The 17,219-nt window shown below is 37.1% G+C and overlaps 1 protein-coding gene across 4 annotated transcripts in view; it reads right to left on the bottom strand.

The window, feature by feature from the left end:
- DIAPH2 (diaphanous related formin 2) overlaps positions 5,060-17,219 on the bottom strand; it is a 918,057-nt gene continuing 905,897 nt past the window's right edge. For all 4 annotated transcript variants that reach the window (XR_002340795.1, XM_021080479.1, XM_021080480.1 and 1 more), the window contains one exon: positions 5,060-10,443. Coding sequence is in view for 3 of the 4 variants with exons in the window: in XM_021080479.1 (XP_020936138.1) it covers positions 10,397-10,443 (47 nt within the window). In the remaining variant the exon portion in view is untranslated. The remainder of the gene's footprint in view (positions 10,444-17,219) is intronic.

Genomic DNA, 17,219 nt, shown 5'->3' with positions numbered 1-17,219 from the left:
CACTAATAAATGGGAGTGAAGAATTTTCTGCAGGGTGGGAGAAGACAGGGCTAGGTGTCCTTTGTGCAAACCTGGGGAAAAGTAGGCAGGATCAGGATGAAGGGGAATTCATAGGATTTGGCAGTTAGGTGGTCAATGATAGCCTTGAAGGAGAAAGAGTGTCACAGGAAGGTTGCTGTTGTTGTTTAATCAGATAAAGGAGACTTGAGGATGCCTGTAGACTGAGAGGAAATGAGATGATGAAATAATGGATGTGAAAAGTGAAAGTCCTTTCAAAAGTACAAAGCACCACACAATACAAGGTCACAGCAAGTCAGCTTTTTATCCCAGTTGCTCTGGAGTCAAAAGGTCATTGACATCTAACAGATGCTTTGATTTTTATTATTATATTGAGTTTTGATAAGGGGGTCTTATGCCTGACCCCTTTCATCTCCCTCCGCTTCCTACCCCAAGCACCACTATAAGTGATAACCATCCATCATTCACTGGTGTAAAATACTCGTTACTTGATTTTTGTTAGCAAGTATAGGCCACTCTGCTATTATATGTCATAGGTTTAGAAAAACCATTCAAAGAGAAAATTCATAGTATTTGGTTATTTTCAATGTAATTCCTATTGTGATATTCAGGTATTTGTAGAAAAATAGACAATTACACAAAATATTTGTGGGTTGGAGATGAGATGGAATAGAACCAGGTCCTCTTCTAAAGCAAAAGAATATTAGCTAAAATAAAGCCATTCAGTGTTGCATGTACCTAGCAGTTGAATATATTGAGGAGGGAAGCCTTATGGTTCTTTGAGTAGAAAGGTATTTAGCATACAGGGAATAGACCTGGGTAGAATTTGAAAGTTTGAAAAATTCTTGAGAAAACAGTCAAACGGAGAATTTGCTGTTATTTTAGAGAGTAATATTTGTTCAAGGCCCTCTTAAATGTATGGCTTAAAATATTAACCAGACACTTAAGAAGTCCTAGTTATGAACTAATTAAAGCTTTTCCCATAAATTATACTTCAGCTAAATGCCTTCTTTTCTGTCAATATGAGACCAACATTGAATCAGTATATTTTAGTGTCCACTCAATCTTTGTCAGCTTTTCGTTTGAACAGCCATTCAGTTTCGACTTTCAGTATTATTGAGAAGAAAAGAGAAGGAATTGGAAATGGAAAGAGAAGGGGAAAGAGAAGGAAAGAAAAAGAATACAGCCTAGAGAGTTTACACTGGCCCTTATTACCGTAATCACTGTAATATCACTAAATACGCCCATATGTGGAATCATGTTCTCCTGTCTGCTCTGTGGTTCATGACTTGATGCTCTTTGTATATGAGGCTTGTATGAACCATTCAACAACACAGATAATAGGATCGTATAAAGTGTTGGAGTGGCCGCTGTACATATCCATGACATCACGGCAAAGATGAGCTCTTCCTGTGTTCAATTTTTTCTGTAGAAAGTGGCCTACCATTCACTCAGACCTGAAACCTTGGTGTTGGATTTGAATCTTTCCTCTCCTCATCCCTCAACATCTAATTGGTTGCCAATTCTTCAGATGTTGCTTGGATCTGTCCCGCTGATGCTCCCCTAGCTAGGCCCCTCATTAATTATCTAAAGTGTTATTGCAAAAATAAAAACAAAGTATTATTGCATTGCAATAATTAGCCTCCAACAAAATCAGCCTTCTGTGACCTCTCCCCTCTGTCCTACACAGAGCTTCCAGCATCACCTTTCTTAAGTAATCTTTGTCATTTCTTTCCTCAAAATTCCTCAGTATTTCCCAGCATTTATGAAATCAAGCCATGAACACATAATCACTGCTGCTTTTCATGGATCTTACACATATTCCTTGCATGTGCATATCAAAGTTAGTACTTCTGCTCACACATTTCCACCCTCCTCAAAAAGACATTAAGTTCTGTGAGAATAGGGACCACATCTATCTGGTTCACTGTTACGTTCTCAGAGCCTAGCATTGCGGTTGGCACTCAGTAGGTGCTCATTAAATTTTGGTAGACTAACATCTCAAATGCCAGTGCTACCAAAAAGTCTATATCAATAACTGCTTTTTATCCCAATACCTACCTCACATCACCTCTCTAAAACTTAGTGAATTGTTTTTTCAGGACTCCTCTGGGCCTTATCTATATCACTTTTACGACATTGATGACTTTTTTAAAAAATTTTTATGGCCATACCCATGGCATTTGTAAGTTTCTGGGCCAAGACTGAATCTGAGCTACAGCTGCAACCTGAGCTGAAGCTATGGCAACCCCTGATCCTTTAACCCATTGCACTGGGCCGGGGATTGAACCTGTGCCTCTGCAGCAACACATGCTGCTGCAGTTGGATTCTTAACCCGCTGTGCCAGGGTGGGAACTCCCAGATATTGATCTCTTTCTTTTCACCTTGGATTATGATTCTTTTTGTAATCATTGTCCTACATCTTACTAGACTGTGAGGTCCCTGAAGGCAGGAACTGTATGTAATTCATAATTGTGTCCTAAAAAGTGGTATCCCCTGAATGGGCACTTGATGATTAGAATAGCCACAGTGGAGCTTTTAGCAAAGTAGAGAAGTTAAAGGTTTTTTATTATTATTTTTAATAATATAAGTGCTTATGCTTTGCTCATACACATCAAAAGGTGAAAATATTGCTTGCACCTCAGCCAAAGTATAGGTAAAAATACTGGCCAAACCTCTATTAGCCAAGATATGTCATCATGGCTAAAGTCTGAACTCTGGCTAATCTCCAAGAACTAGGAAAAAAGTCATAATTTGAACAATTCATGAATTTTGCAAGTTGTTTTTCCATACAATGGAAATATATTTATTTGGAAATATATATATATATATATATATATTTATTTGGAAATATACAATGGAAAATAATAACATTTTATTTGTGGCTATTGGGACACTAGACATCTAAGTAAATTCAGACTGTAAATGGGATCTTTGGCTCTTTCTTTTTACTATAAATCAAAACTATATACCATGTCACATGTATTGCATATATATCAGTTTCCAGATTTCTATTTTCCTTTGAGCCTTAGCAGTAAGCTTGAATTCCCCTAGTTGTGGACACTGATTTTCAGACTACCTACTAAGGAGTTTGCCTACTTGGGTCTCTGGGGGAGAAAAAAGCCAATGTATTTGATTCCTGAAGCAAGTCATTAAGGGGAACAATGATCTTGCCAGGTACTTTGGACCATATAGATCTGGTTATTACTTTGTGCAACCCTCCATCTTCAAGTCAGCCTACCTGTAATGAGAGATTCTTTTGAAACCCCTCCAGAGAATAATTATCTACAATCCTTTAATAATTCCAGATTTCGCCCCTCTGAGCATTTGAAGCACATTTACTTTTGTTCTTTAACCAAGGTAAATAAGCCCTTTTCTGTAGACAGTTTCTTTGGAGGATGTAAATAACCATTCTGACTTTTCTGGACTTTTTTTTTTTTTTGGAGGTGCTGGTAACATTTTATTTCTTGATTTGTATAGTAGATACACAAATTTTTTTTTTAAATCAGAGAGTTCATTTATTTGATTTTATGGTGTGTTCTTTATGGCTTCCCAATAGGATTATACATTTCTTTTTTTTTTTATTTTCCCACTGTACAGCAAGGGGGTCAGGTTATCCTTACATGCATACATTACAATTACATTTTTTCCCTCACCCTTTCTTCTGTTGCAATATGAGTATCTAGACAAAGTTCTCAATGCTATTCAGCAGGATCTCCTTGTAAATCTACTCTAAGTTGTGTCTGATAAGCCCAAGCTCCCGATCCCTCCCATTCCCTCCCATTCCCTCCCCCTCCCATCAGGCAGCCACAAGTCTCTTCTCCAAGTCTATGATTTTCTTTTCTAAGGAGAGGTTCATTTGTGCTGGATATTAGATTCCTGTTATAAGTGATATCATATGGTATTTGTCTTTGTCTTTCTGGCTCATTTCACTCAGTATGAGATTCTCTAGCTCCATCCATGTTGCTGCAAATGGCATTATGTCATTCTTTTTTAGGGCTGAGTAGTATTCCATTGTGTATATATACCACTTCTTCCTAATCCAATCATCTGTCGATGGACATTTGGGTTGTTTCCATGTCTTGGCTATTGTGAATAGTGCTGCAATGAACATGCGGGTGCACGTGTCTCTTTTAAGTAGTTTTGTCCGGATAGATGCCCAAGAGTGGGATTGCGGGGTCATGTGGAAGTTCTATGTATAGATTTCTAAGGTATCTCCAAACTGTTCTCCATAGTGGCTGTACCAGTTGACATTCCCACCAACAGTGCAGGAGGGTTCCCTTTCCTCCGCAGCCCCTCCAGCACTTGTTATTTGTGGATTTATTAATGATGGCCATTCTGACTGGTGTGAGGTGATATCTCATGGTAGTTTTGATTTGCATTTCTCTTATAATCAGCGATGTTGAGCGTTTTTTCATGTGTTTGCTGGCCATCTGTATATCTTCTTTGGAGAAATGGCTATTCAGGTCTTTTGCCCATTTTTCCATTGATTGATTGGCTTTTTTGCTTTTAAGTTGTACAAAACATCTCTCCACTACTCTGGCAAGAAGTGCTAAGGAATATTTTTTTAAAAATCTTATGATTCCCATAGGTATGTGTGTCTTTGAATATATCCCATGATTTCAACCTGATCAGTTCCTTATAGAAATACTTTTTTTTTTTGTCTTTTTGTCTTTTCTGGGGCCGCTTCTTGCGGCATATGGAGGTTCCCAGGCTAGGGGTCGAATCTGAGCTGTAGCCACCAGCCTAGGCCAGAGCCACAGCAACGCAGGATCTGAACCGCGTCTGCAACCTACACCACAGCTCATGGCAATGCCAAATCCTTAACCCACTGAGCAAGGCCAGGGATCGAACCCGCAACCTTATGGTTCCTAGTTGGATTCGTTAACTACTAAGCCACGACGGGAATTCCACTTTTTTTGTACTTTTGTTATGTTGAAGCTTCTGCTCTCCTTCTAGAATGTTGTTACATCCTGTCTTTATACTTCAGTTTGTGCCTTTTCACTCCTCCTTAATATTAATTATCATAGGCAGCACAACATTTAATGTAATCTTAACTTTATTGAATAAGTAGGCATTACAGATAGATCGAAAGTCATTCTTGGTCCTGCAAAGAGGCAGGTGTTTATTCCGAAGCAAAACAAAAACACGAATCCATGGTTCTACTGCTATTGCAATACTTGTTCTGAATGTCTTGGTATGGGCACAAGTTCCCTCAGTATCCATTCAAACAGGCCTTGCTGTCACCTCTCCTTTAAGCTGAGGGATTACAATATCTAAAATAAACTTATAAAGAACACTTCAATATCAGAGGTAGTTTTATACCTACATTATTAATCATAGAAGACATTTGGTCAAAGACTCCATAAAAGGGGTAGCAGAGATACACCAGAGCTCAGATTTGGAACCAAGTATTTTTTTCAAGCTAATTGGCCATAGTAACAAAATTATCAACTGAATTTTGACTAGCCTGTTCAGCCATTTAACATCAAAGCATGCAGTAGCTTGTGCATACAATAGCTTTTAGAGACAAACTCGAATTTAGCTTGAGCACCAAGGATACATTTTAAAAAGTGAAAAGTACATTTATGTGCAATGACTAGTGTCATGAGCTGCATGGTGGCTCCCCAAAGATACATCCATATCCTACTTCTCAGAACCTATGACATTACCTTATCTGGAAAAAGGGTCTTCATAGATGTAATTAAATTAAGGATATTGAGATAAGGAGATTATCATGGATAAACTGGTGGCCCTTAAATGCCTTCATAAGTGTCTTTATAAGAGACAGGCAGAGGTAGATTAGATATACAGAGGGAAAGGTTATATGAAGACAGAGCAGAGATTTGGCCACAAGCCAAGGAATGATGACAGTCACAAGGATCTGGGAAAGGCAAGGAACAGATTTTCTCCTAGAGGGAGTGCAGCCCTGCCAAGACCTCAATTTAGGACTTCTGGCCTCTAAAACAGTAAGATAATAAATGTCTCTTGTCTTAAGTGGCCACAGGTGGAGCAATCTGTTAACAGTAACTACAGGAATAGAATACAGACTTTAGTACCAGAAAGTCAGATACTGCTCTAACAAATACCTACAAATGTGTAAGTGGCTTTGGAATTAGATATTGTGTAAAGACTAGATGAATTTTTATGTATATGATAGAAAAAGCATAGATTGCCTTAAATAGACTGTTGGTAAGAATATGAACATTTAAGGTGCTTCTTGTGAGGGCTCAGAAGGAACTGAAAAATTTTATTGGAAACTAGAGGAAAGGTGATCCTTGTTATACAATGGCAAAAAAAGCTTATCCAAATTTTCTCCAACAGTTGTGTGGAAAGTAAAATCTATAACTAATGATTATGGATATTTAGCTGAGGAAATTTAAGAACAAAACATTGGAAGTATAGCCTATTTTTTTTTTCTTGAGCTTATATGAGAGGAAAGAGATAAATTGAAGAAAGAACTGTTAAGCATAAAAGAACCAGCACTTGACGATTCAGGAAATTCTGAGCCTATTCAGATTGCAAAAGATGATAAAATTAGGAGATTCACTATTAGGATAGCGTGCTCTGGAGATAAAGGAAGCCTGGATAACATTCGGCTGGTGCTGAAGAGATTAGCCATTGACTCATTAATCCACACAACCATCTCAGTAGAAGCCAGGAAGAGAGATGGGGTCATCTGGCAAAGATCTGTCAAGACTTTCTTTTCTCACTATTGAATCAATGTGATATATATGGGGAGCCTACAAAGTTTTGAAGAAAGTTATACCAGCAGAAACAGTTCCGACTTAGCCTGGAAGGGACAGAGACAAGACAAAACAAGAGAAGGTTGTAAGAGTACCAAAATTTTACAGGCTGCAAACAGGTGCTACTCTTCAATAGAAAGGACCAACCCTAGGGCAGAGCTGCAGATTCAGAGGCAGAAGTACAAGCCATGGCACATAGGCAAAGACTCAATCCATAGGCCAAGAGGCCAGAGCTGCAGCCTAAAGGGTGTAGCTCTGAGAAAAGGAGGATTATTGCCAGTCCTTGAAAGCTAAATGGATTCTTCCTGGCTGAATTCTGAAAATTATCAGAACAAGTGACTCCTTTCTCTGTTCCTTTTTCTCCCTTTTGGAATAGGAATGTCTACAGCTATTACCATATGCCTGTCCCACCACTGTATTTTGGAAGCAGATAATTTGTGGTCTTGTTTCACTGATTCACAGATGCAAAGGAATTCTGATTTAGATAATCTGGATTATGAGAAAAAGCAGTGATTTCATAGCAGCCTGGGCCAGACCTAGCTGCTGAGGGTCTCCTGGGGGAAATAGTGGCTGTGGCTCACTGTGGGATAAGAATACTGATGGTGGAGGTTGCTAGCAGTGCTCATCGGCATGAGCTCTCTTGGAAGTTGTCATTTTGATACCAAAACCTGGCCCCACCCAATAGGCTGTAGGCTCCAGGGCTGGGACCCCTCAGGCCAAATAACCAACAGGGTGGGAACACAGCCCCACGCATCAGCAGACAGGCTGCCTAAAGTCATCCTGAGCCCATAGCTGCCTCTAAACACACCCCTTGACGTGGTTCTGCCCACCAGAGGGACCAGACCCAGCTGCACCCACCGGTGGGCAGGCACCAGTCCCTTTCATCAGGAAGCCTGCACAAGCCCCTAGAACAACCCCACCAGGAGGCAGACACCAGAAGTAAGAACAACTATGATCATGCAGCCTGTGGAAAGGAGACCAAAAACACAGAAAGCCGGACAAAATAAGATGGCAGAGAAATATGTTCTAGACAAACGAATAAGATAAAACCCTAGAAGAACAACTAAGTGAAGTGGAGAAAGGCAATCTACCTGAAAAAGAATTCAGAGTAATGATAGTAAAGATAATCCAAGATCTCATAGAGAATAAATTTCTGATGTGTTAAGCCACCAGGTTTGTGGTAATTTGTTATAGCAGACGAAGGAAACTAATACAACCAGTAAACATTTTTAAGGGTTTTGCACTTTTTAAAAACTTTCTGAAAAATCTGTATAAAGTGCTGCTTCTCAAATGTGACGGTAATAAACTCAACAAAAGACTATAGTATAATTTGGTTCTATGCTAAAAATGTCACTAATGCACTTTTTTGGTGATAATTTTCAATCCGAAACAAAACTATAAATGGCTAGAGCAGGACCATTATACATCTGGGGAGCAAACCCTTTAATTCAGTGATCAGAACTTCCTGAAAGACCCTGAAAGGTCTTATAATGTTTGTGAAAAGCATGTGGGATTACTCTAAATACAAATATATAATTTATCAATAATAGTACTTCTTTTTTTTCTCACAAACTAAAAAATAAGGCAAGTTCACATCTGGAAAAGGTGATATGCATCAGTATTTCTACCTTGACCAGCTTGATAATAATGGCATGGCAAATGCCCCTAAATATTAGTCAGGGTTAATATTTCAAAATATCATTTTCCTACAGCCTGAAAACCTATCAAAAGACTCGAAAAAGCCATACCATGAAGATTTCAGAAAAGACTTCGTGAAGTTAAAAATACACAAAGTATTTACATAAATTAGTAGAACCTAAATCTTTGTTGTTATTATTAAAAAAACAATGTGTGAAGCAGATATGTCTCAAACTTTTTTGTGTGTGTATATGTATATGTCTTAATATAGGATAAAATTGTAAATCTCAGATCCTGTTACTCTTTTTGATTTCTCTATTGTAGCAGCTTTAGAACTTTGTAAAGGTTAGGACCCAAGTAAGAACGTACTGGAGGAAAAGGTAGCAGTTTGAATCACTATACATCTATATAAAGGAAACTGAGCTACTGGTCACTTGTTTACACTATTGTAGCTTCTCAGGTGGTGACATGTCAAGCCAGTCTATTTGTTCTTTCGGAATGTCTTAATGTGCTTTGAAGAAGTAGAAATAGGATTTCTATATAAGAAATATACATATAAGAAATCTTTTACAATAATCACAATCATTTGCATGGATTAGTCTTAAAATTGCACTCCAGAGAAGTTATACCACATTATTTCAATGCATTTTAAAAAATAATAGTCAAGTTAAGTATAACTGTTCCCCCGTCATCTATTTAAGAAAAATGTAGAGCCTGTTTTTTACTCCTAGAGTTGTTTTGGCAGCATCACTGAAATTTGTTACTATAAGGTAAGTATGACAATGATTGAGAAATTCACTTAATCACTGGGATGTGGAATTATTGTAGCAGGAGATATAAATATCTACACATATATACAGATACATACACATAATTTCTTTTTCTTCTTCAGACCACCGAGGCAGAATTGGAAAGGGAATTAGAAAGGCAGATAAAACAATTGACCTTTCAGACAGTTTTCTGCTGCCTCCTGCAGAGAGGAATCTTTTTCCTCTCAGGTCTCCTAGAACACTATTCCATGCCTTTAAGGGGGTCATGGGAAAAAGAAGCAACAAAGAGAAGAAATAAACCATGGAGTATAGGAATCAAAATTTACCTTTAAAAATCTAAATGAAGGTAGCAGAATTTGCAGATTCATCCCTAGCATAAACATTAAAACATGCGGTTTTTCTCAAAAATAGCCATACAAAGTCTTTGTATAAAGTAGATATATGTGCATCATTAGAAAATACCTCTTTAAATAAAGTTTAAATCACTTTCTCTAACTGCTTCTGTTAAACTTTGGTTTATTTTTAGCCACGGTAAGTGCCTGCAATATCATGCTGAAACTCTAGATTAATGATAAGTTTAATTTCAGCCAAAGCAGATGAATCCATCAACTTTCACTTGAGATAAGATTCTAAATAACTTGATGGGGGTGAAGCAGTACTTTTTCTGAGTTTCCAAAATGACTTCTCGTATAAAGTGTGCAATATCAATGCTTCTCCAAACCATTAACATACACATTTTCCTGGCCTTTTCCCTTTTTTTTTTTAACAATAGGAATCAGAAGCAGACATTGACTAATTCTTTCTATTCTTTTTCTTCTCTTTACTTCCTTTTTGAGGGAGGGAAGTGACTTCAAATTCGAGAAACATTATACATTTTTGACAGACTGAATGGTTTTGAAAGCCTCAGAAAGAACTCTTCAGTTTCTCACACTTTTCATTATCACTGTCAGGCCACACACAATAATGAATAATATACATCTTTGCACTAAAATGGAACACACATTTTATAATCCTGATGATTGTGTTGTATTTGTATAACTGTGGGAGGAGTCTTTCAGTAGCTTTAGAGATGCACGCTATTTTACACAGCTTGATCTTTGCAGAAACGCACTTATTTCTTCTCCATCCCTTGAGTGCATGTTTTGTTCTTCTCAGAATGAATGACTTTGTTGACTTAAATATTTTCATATTCTTTGGCATCAGGAATCACTTAGATGAGATAGCTCAATTGTGGCGAGAGCGTGACCTTTCCAAAGGTACTCGTCTGTTATCTGTAAGACAGAGTAAAAGAAACAAAAACATGGTGAGCTTTAGATCCTGGCTATTATGCAATGTCAGGTCAAAAGAGGTTTTCAAACACTCCCGGAAAATCACTTCAAATGAATATGTAAATAAGTAACGAGGAGTTCAGATCTCAGGAGTTCTTGCTGAAGCTTCCAGGCTGAGTTCAAGAGTTTGCAATCAGCATTAAATGACTTTTCTTGGTAAGTGAAGTCAGAGTGATAAAAGAAATGGAAGGATTCTCTCAAGCACACAGTCCCCTTGGAAATAGCAGGCGACAATAAAATTCCTTGGTAAAGATGTTAAATTGAAAGGATCTATGTACAGTGCCTTTTGTTGGAAAGCACTTCAATTCCCCATGAGTTTTCAATCTGGATGTTGGTTACCTCTAGAGGACAACAGCATGGGCAGAGCGAAAACGTTCTTATTTTTTACAATGATTTCAAAGTGTGGCAATCAAACCAGCTACTGATTCTTTGCCTGACTGTGTGATGTAAGCATATTCAATACATTATATAGTCATTACAGGAATGAATAATGAATAGGTCCCATTCCCCTCACCCATCACAGGAGAAAGAATCACTGTAGAGATAACTGTTGGCACAAAGCTTGGAAAGCAAAGTTTAAAAGCATTGAAAGTTGCTGAAAATAGTTTCAGCTTTAATAGGAAAAAGGATTACAGCTCTGTATTGTGATGATCACGACTATGTTATTATCACCTCTGTTTTATGCTCAGCTCAAATGCAATTGATGTGGGTGAAAATCCCTTTTTGACAAAAGCGTAATATACTTAGATTCTCTATTTAGAATGATACTAGGTCCCTAGAAATAATGACAACCACCAACACTTACATAAATGCTAACACTTTATACTCATTAATTTGCTAATTCACACAACATCCCCGGGAGGTAAGCCCATTTCATTCTATCCTATTATCTCTGCTTTAGTGATGAAGGTTATACAGCAAATCACTGGTATGACTGGGGATTATGATGCAAAGTTAATGCCTAAATGTCAGGCCTGCTTTGTTCAGAGGTAGATGTTGGGTCTCCCAAGCTTCTAACCATTTCCTAAGATGATGATACTCAAGGAACACATCCTTCCTGTCCCATGGGGAGGACAGACTGTGAGAAATGCTGAGGTTTTGCGATGGGACCTTTCTCATCTGTGCTAGTGGTTTTTTGTTTGTTTGTTGTTTGTTTGTTTTTTGACTGATTCCTGGTAGTCTGTGGTCAATACACAGAGCAAAGCTAACTGACCTTGGCCTCATTAACACCACAGTATGAGTGCACTGAGTCAAACAACCATAAGCTTAAATTGCCTTATAATGCAGTAATACCATTGAGAGGTGAGAAAGAAAGAAACATTTTCTCTCTTTAGAGATATATCTGAGGGATGAATTATTTGGATATCCTTTTAAGGATATCATTTTAAAAATCTATTATTTAGTTTGTGATATGAATCACAATTCAGCTAAAAGTGTGAGGATAACATTCCTAGATAAAGGGCTTATTACTTAAATGTCACTGGTTTGCATACAGATTGGTTTGGAACTTCTTAGAAAACATTTACAAATGAGATTGTAATATGGTGGTTACCATTGCATTGCTAATGTTTAAGCATTCAGTGTTAAAGCTATCAGATACGACAATGATGGTACCATTCACAAAGGATTGTCTTGGCTCAAAAAAAGGCTTGTGCCTTGGTGGTCGTACATACTAAGGTCAGCTGGCACCCACAGTTACTCCAGGAATGCTATTGGTACCTCATACCATTATTCACTGACCACTGGATTAAAGAGAAGTACCATATACAAGAACCTAGGCTTGCAGCAGTAATGATGTAATATGAGGATTCATATCAACCTGTAACTTATTTAGTAGCATCTAGTGTGAGAAAATAACTTTCAAGTCAAAACTGATCTGAGGAAAGGACACTGAAGCTTTTGGAAGGCAGGATAAACACCGGTTCAGAGTCCAAATCCAGCTTTTATTATACGCAAAAGAGAATTATTCTACATTTCCTCTGTTCCTTTCTCCTTCTTTCCTTCCTTCCCTTCCTCCTTCCCGCCCTTCTTTTGCTCTATCTTACCAATTTTTTGGTACCTAATTGATCCCTATGTTAATGAGGTGATTTAATAAGAAGAAATTCTGTAAAGGTCATTATTTGCATTTTTGAAATGTCAACGTATGACCTCATGTGTGAAAAATGCCATTAGAAACAATGGCAGCAATGACTGATCTGGATTTTTGTGCTTTATTTACAATTCTCTGTCTTTATGTTAAAAATATTTTCGGTACAAAATATATATTTATACTCTAGTATGGATCAGAGCAGAAGTGCAATTTCGAGATGTTATGTATATATAATATGAATATAAATATTCATCTCTCCTCACATTTGAATAGCTTGCAACCTAATGACAGCAACTCTTCATGCTTGCATTCATGCCTTCTTTGAGGCAGAGATTGAGTCACTGAATTTTTAAAAATGCAACTTGGATATTTATAGTATTAAATACTAATGGGTTAAAATCAGTGGCACGACCCTCAAAAGGTCAGCACATGTAGTTGGCATCAAATTTATGGGAAAAGAGCAAATGCTAGATAGTATTACTGTCAGAGATGATGGGGTAACTGAAGTGATTTGAGAGTTTATTGCATTTCCTTTCTTTTTTTTTTTTCATTTTTTCTTTTTTTCCCCCCTTTTTTGGCTGCCCCACTGCATATGGAGTTCCTAGGCCAGGGATCAGATCTGAGCCACAGTTGCGACCTATGCCACAGCTGTGACAAGGCTGGATCCTTTAAACCTCTATGCTGGGCCGAGAATTGAACCAGTATTCTTGGCATTGCAGAGATGCTGCTGATCCTGTTGCACCACAGCAGGAACTCTTTATTGCATTTTCTACTTGGAAACATAGATGGAGGGGGCAGGTGCCCATGTGATATGATTTGAGAGCTCCAGGGGACCCAGACTGAACCAAATATACTTTTCTAACCAGTCTTATTCTCCCAACACTACTGATACTAGAAGAGCTTTGATGAAAAAAAAAAAAAAATAGGAGTTGCTCCTCTAAAAAGTCAATAGTTTAAAACATATGCATTTACCTGAGATGATGTGGAGGGCTTTGTTAACAACTAGTGGCTTCCTTTTCCAATTTGCCTTGTCGTGTTTGGGGAAATTAAAGAGGAGAAGATGAGGGTGAGGGGAGGCATCTATCTATGTCTGTATACTTATTGGGCATATTGTGCAATGAGATACAGGAAGATGCATTTTACTAGATGTTGAGGGAACTTAATTTGTCATAACGTTCCCCTTGAATGCATGAGGTAACATAGTGGATAAGAAAGCCTAGAGAGTCTAATATAGCTTCATGGTTTAAGAATTTATTAAGGGATTCTACTGTTTATAAACACAGGGATTAATGCAACAGTAAATCTTGAGATTTTGGTCCCAAGACATACCCTCCAAACCCACCATAGTTGGGCATACCCTAAGAGATTTTCTTTGGTCAGCAAAGACTTGTCTTTGAAATGTGCTCATGTGAAGGTGAAAAGATTATGATATTACAGAGAGTGACCTGGTCAGAGTATGAAATTGAAGAGAGGGACAAAGTTACACGAAAACGTGCAGTCTGTGGAGGAAAGGTGACCAAATCTAAAACAATATGCCAATCTGCTAAAAAGAATATAACCACATGGACTAGCTTTAACATGCTTCTGCACATTCTGAATATCAGATTAACCAGTGCAAGCCACTGTCATAGCTTTCCCTACTGTCATAAGAGCAAGGAGCTTTATACTTTTTCTGAGCATAAACTGACTTGGCATTCATCTGAAAACCTTCCCAACTGAGCCCAGAGTGAATAGATTAAACTTGTTATTGTATTGGATTCATACAATCATTTATTCAACAATTACATACGAAGCATGTCATCTGTGAAATACCTGAATGTCACAAAATTTCAGATCCATACCTAAATCTACATTGCTAATTTTCTTCTTACTGGAAACTTTGTCAAATGAAATAACCGAGAAATAAGCATATCATAGATAAAGCCTAAGCAAAACTTGGTGTGAGACCAAAGGACTCAAGTGTCTGCGGTATGTAACCCCGGAATGTTCAATTACACCCCACAAAGTGAGTGTATGCCAAAGGTACTGTATGTTATATATTGCACGAGTAGGTCAAGTTGAGATTGAAAACCTGTGATAAAAAGACCATGCCCATTATTTATTTCCCCCCGGGTTAGGTGTCCATCTGTTGTCTATGGAAGAACCATTTCCTTCCCTGTGCTTCATAGGCATGTTAGATGTATCAATGTTGACCTAACAATACAACGATACCCTCCCAGCAGGGTAACATAAAATAAGGGTGCCTGGCATATATTGCACATTGTGCTATAAAATACCCCATTTGAATGCAAATTAGTTGGCGAGAAAACAAAGTAAAAGAAACTCTCTGTAATTTACTATGAGCTTTCTTTTCTCCAAAGCTCTTCAAAGATGATGGTGTGACAGATTGACCATAAATGGATAGGCATTGTTTCCAGCAAAAAGAGCAAACAGAGGATTGGGTTTGTGCAGCTCAGGCTAAGAACACCAAGAAAACCTTAGGTTGGTTTAGGAAATGTCTATTGGGTAGCTATTTCCATGCCAAACACTGATGAAAGAGAATTTATTTCAGACTGTTATATTGAAATCATTTCATATGAACTTACATCTTTTTTTCCCTTCTGTTCCACGATTCCCAAACTGTTTATTTATTTATTTTCTGTGCTTCTGGGGTTCCTAAATTGATAACAGTTTCTTACTCACTAGAAACGACTAAAAGGAAGGTAGCAACTAAATTAGGCTTGGGGCTAATTTCTTTGTGGAAGACAGCCAATTGCTCAATTTGTTGACCAGATTTGTTCTCTTCACTTACCAGAACAGTATCTTTAAAAAAAAAAAAGTTTGAGCTCAAACTATATATGCAGTTTAGTGTTCTACTTTTTCATTTAACATTTTATTGTAGAAATTTTCCATGTCTTTAAACTTCTGAAGCATGATATTGGAAACATGATTTTTAATAGATAAATATACCACAAATTGGTTAACCATTTCTCTACTTCTGGACATTGAGGTTGCCCCTCATTTTTTCTATTATAAAAAGCCTTGCAATGGACATCCTTATAGTTTATATCTTATTATGTGAATCATGTGTAGAGGTGGCATTGTTAAGTATGCAAAATTAAGTCCAAATTGTATTCCAGAATATATGTATTAATTTAAATCCAAATGATGGGAGGGGGAGGGAGTGGGAGGGATCGGGAGCTTGGGCTTATCAGACACAACTTAGAATAGATTTACAAGGAGATCCCGCTGAATAGCATTGAGAACTATGTCTAGATACTCATGTTGCAACAGAAGAAATGGTGGGGGAAAAACTGTAATTGTAATGTATACATGTAAGAATGACCTGACCCCCTTGCTGTACAGTGGGAAAATAAAATAAAAAAGATTTTGAATAAATAAATAAATTATATAATTCCATAATATCCATTTCGGTATACTTGGTATAAGGAAGTAAGCTATAATAATAATAGAAAATAAACTCTTGAGCACTCAAAAAAAAAAATCCAAATGGCAATAGGTATATGAATTTGTCTGATCTCATTGTTGGGTGCTAATCTTTTTAAAATGAGCTAATATAAAAATGTGACTAATGGCATCTGATTCACTCCTTTTGCTTTTCTTTAAATCCTAGTGAAGTGGAAACTTTCATGTTATTATATTTCTTCCTTTAAATGCTAGTCATATCCCTTGCCCATTAATTTATTAGGGTCTTAGGTTTTTGCTTTTTTCTTTTGAACTCTATATATTAAAGATGGTAACCAATTGAAATATTTATATAAAATATTTCCCTCAGTTTTTTGATTACCTATTTATTTGGTTTGTGTTATGGGCTTTTAAGGAACATATTGTTTCACTTTTATTATTTTTACATAGCTAAATCTATCAGTCTTTTTTACATTGTGATCTGTTCTTTTATTTTAAAGCTTAGAAAGTTCTTCTCTCGCCAAAGACATGTGATAAACATTCAACTATATCTTTTCTTGTTCTTTAAGGTTTGATTTTTTAAAAAAACATCTATTTAAACGATCTAGAATTTATTTTGTTGTACAATGTCAGGTAAGTTTCCACATTGCTTGGTTTTTTTCCACGCAAAGAGTAAATGGGTTGTTCCAGCACCATTTGTTGAATAATCATGAATTTCTACACTAATTGATGATACCTCTATATCATATATTATCGATACTAGCATACATTTCTGTTCCAGTAACCTAAGTATTTTTCCAACTATTTTTGTGCCAATTACTACTGATTTCATTATGTTAGTCTTATGTTTTAATATGTGGTAGAGATAATCCTCCATAATTTATATTTTCCTTTCAAATATGTCTTTTTTGGGCACATTTTAGAACTCTACATCATGGTATAATCACAAAACACATTGAAAACAATACAACCTGACAAACAAACACAGTGGGTACCAACTAGGCTATCCTAGTAAAACTAGGCATATGTCTATTTGTTGAGTGCCAATATGTCAAATGACTCTAAAGTCCCTAATGATGTACTTAAAAGTTCTCCTCAGGTGCTTCATTGTCTTAAAGACTTAACAAGCCTCTTTTCCTGTCTTCTGAGCACTTTTTTTCTGTTAGCTGACAACTTTTCTTCTGGAAATACAGCAGAGGCCAGCACAAAGGAAAAGAGCATCACC

The sequence above is a fragment of the Sus scrofa genome, chromosome X (assembly GCF_000003025.6).
Source record: "Sus scrofa isolate TJ Tabasco breed Duroc chromosome X, Sscrofa11.1, whole genome shotgun sequence".
Taxonomy (NCBI): Eukaryota; Metazoa; Chordata; class Mammalia; order Artiodactyla; family Suidae; genus Sus; species Sus scrofa.
The sequence above is the reverse complement of the archived record's forward strand: the minus strand, read 5'-3'. Positions and strand labels throughout refer to the sequence as shown.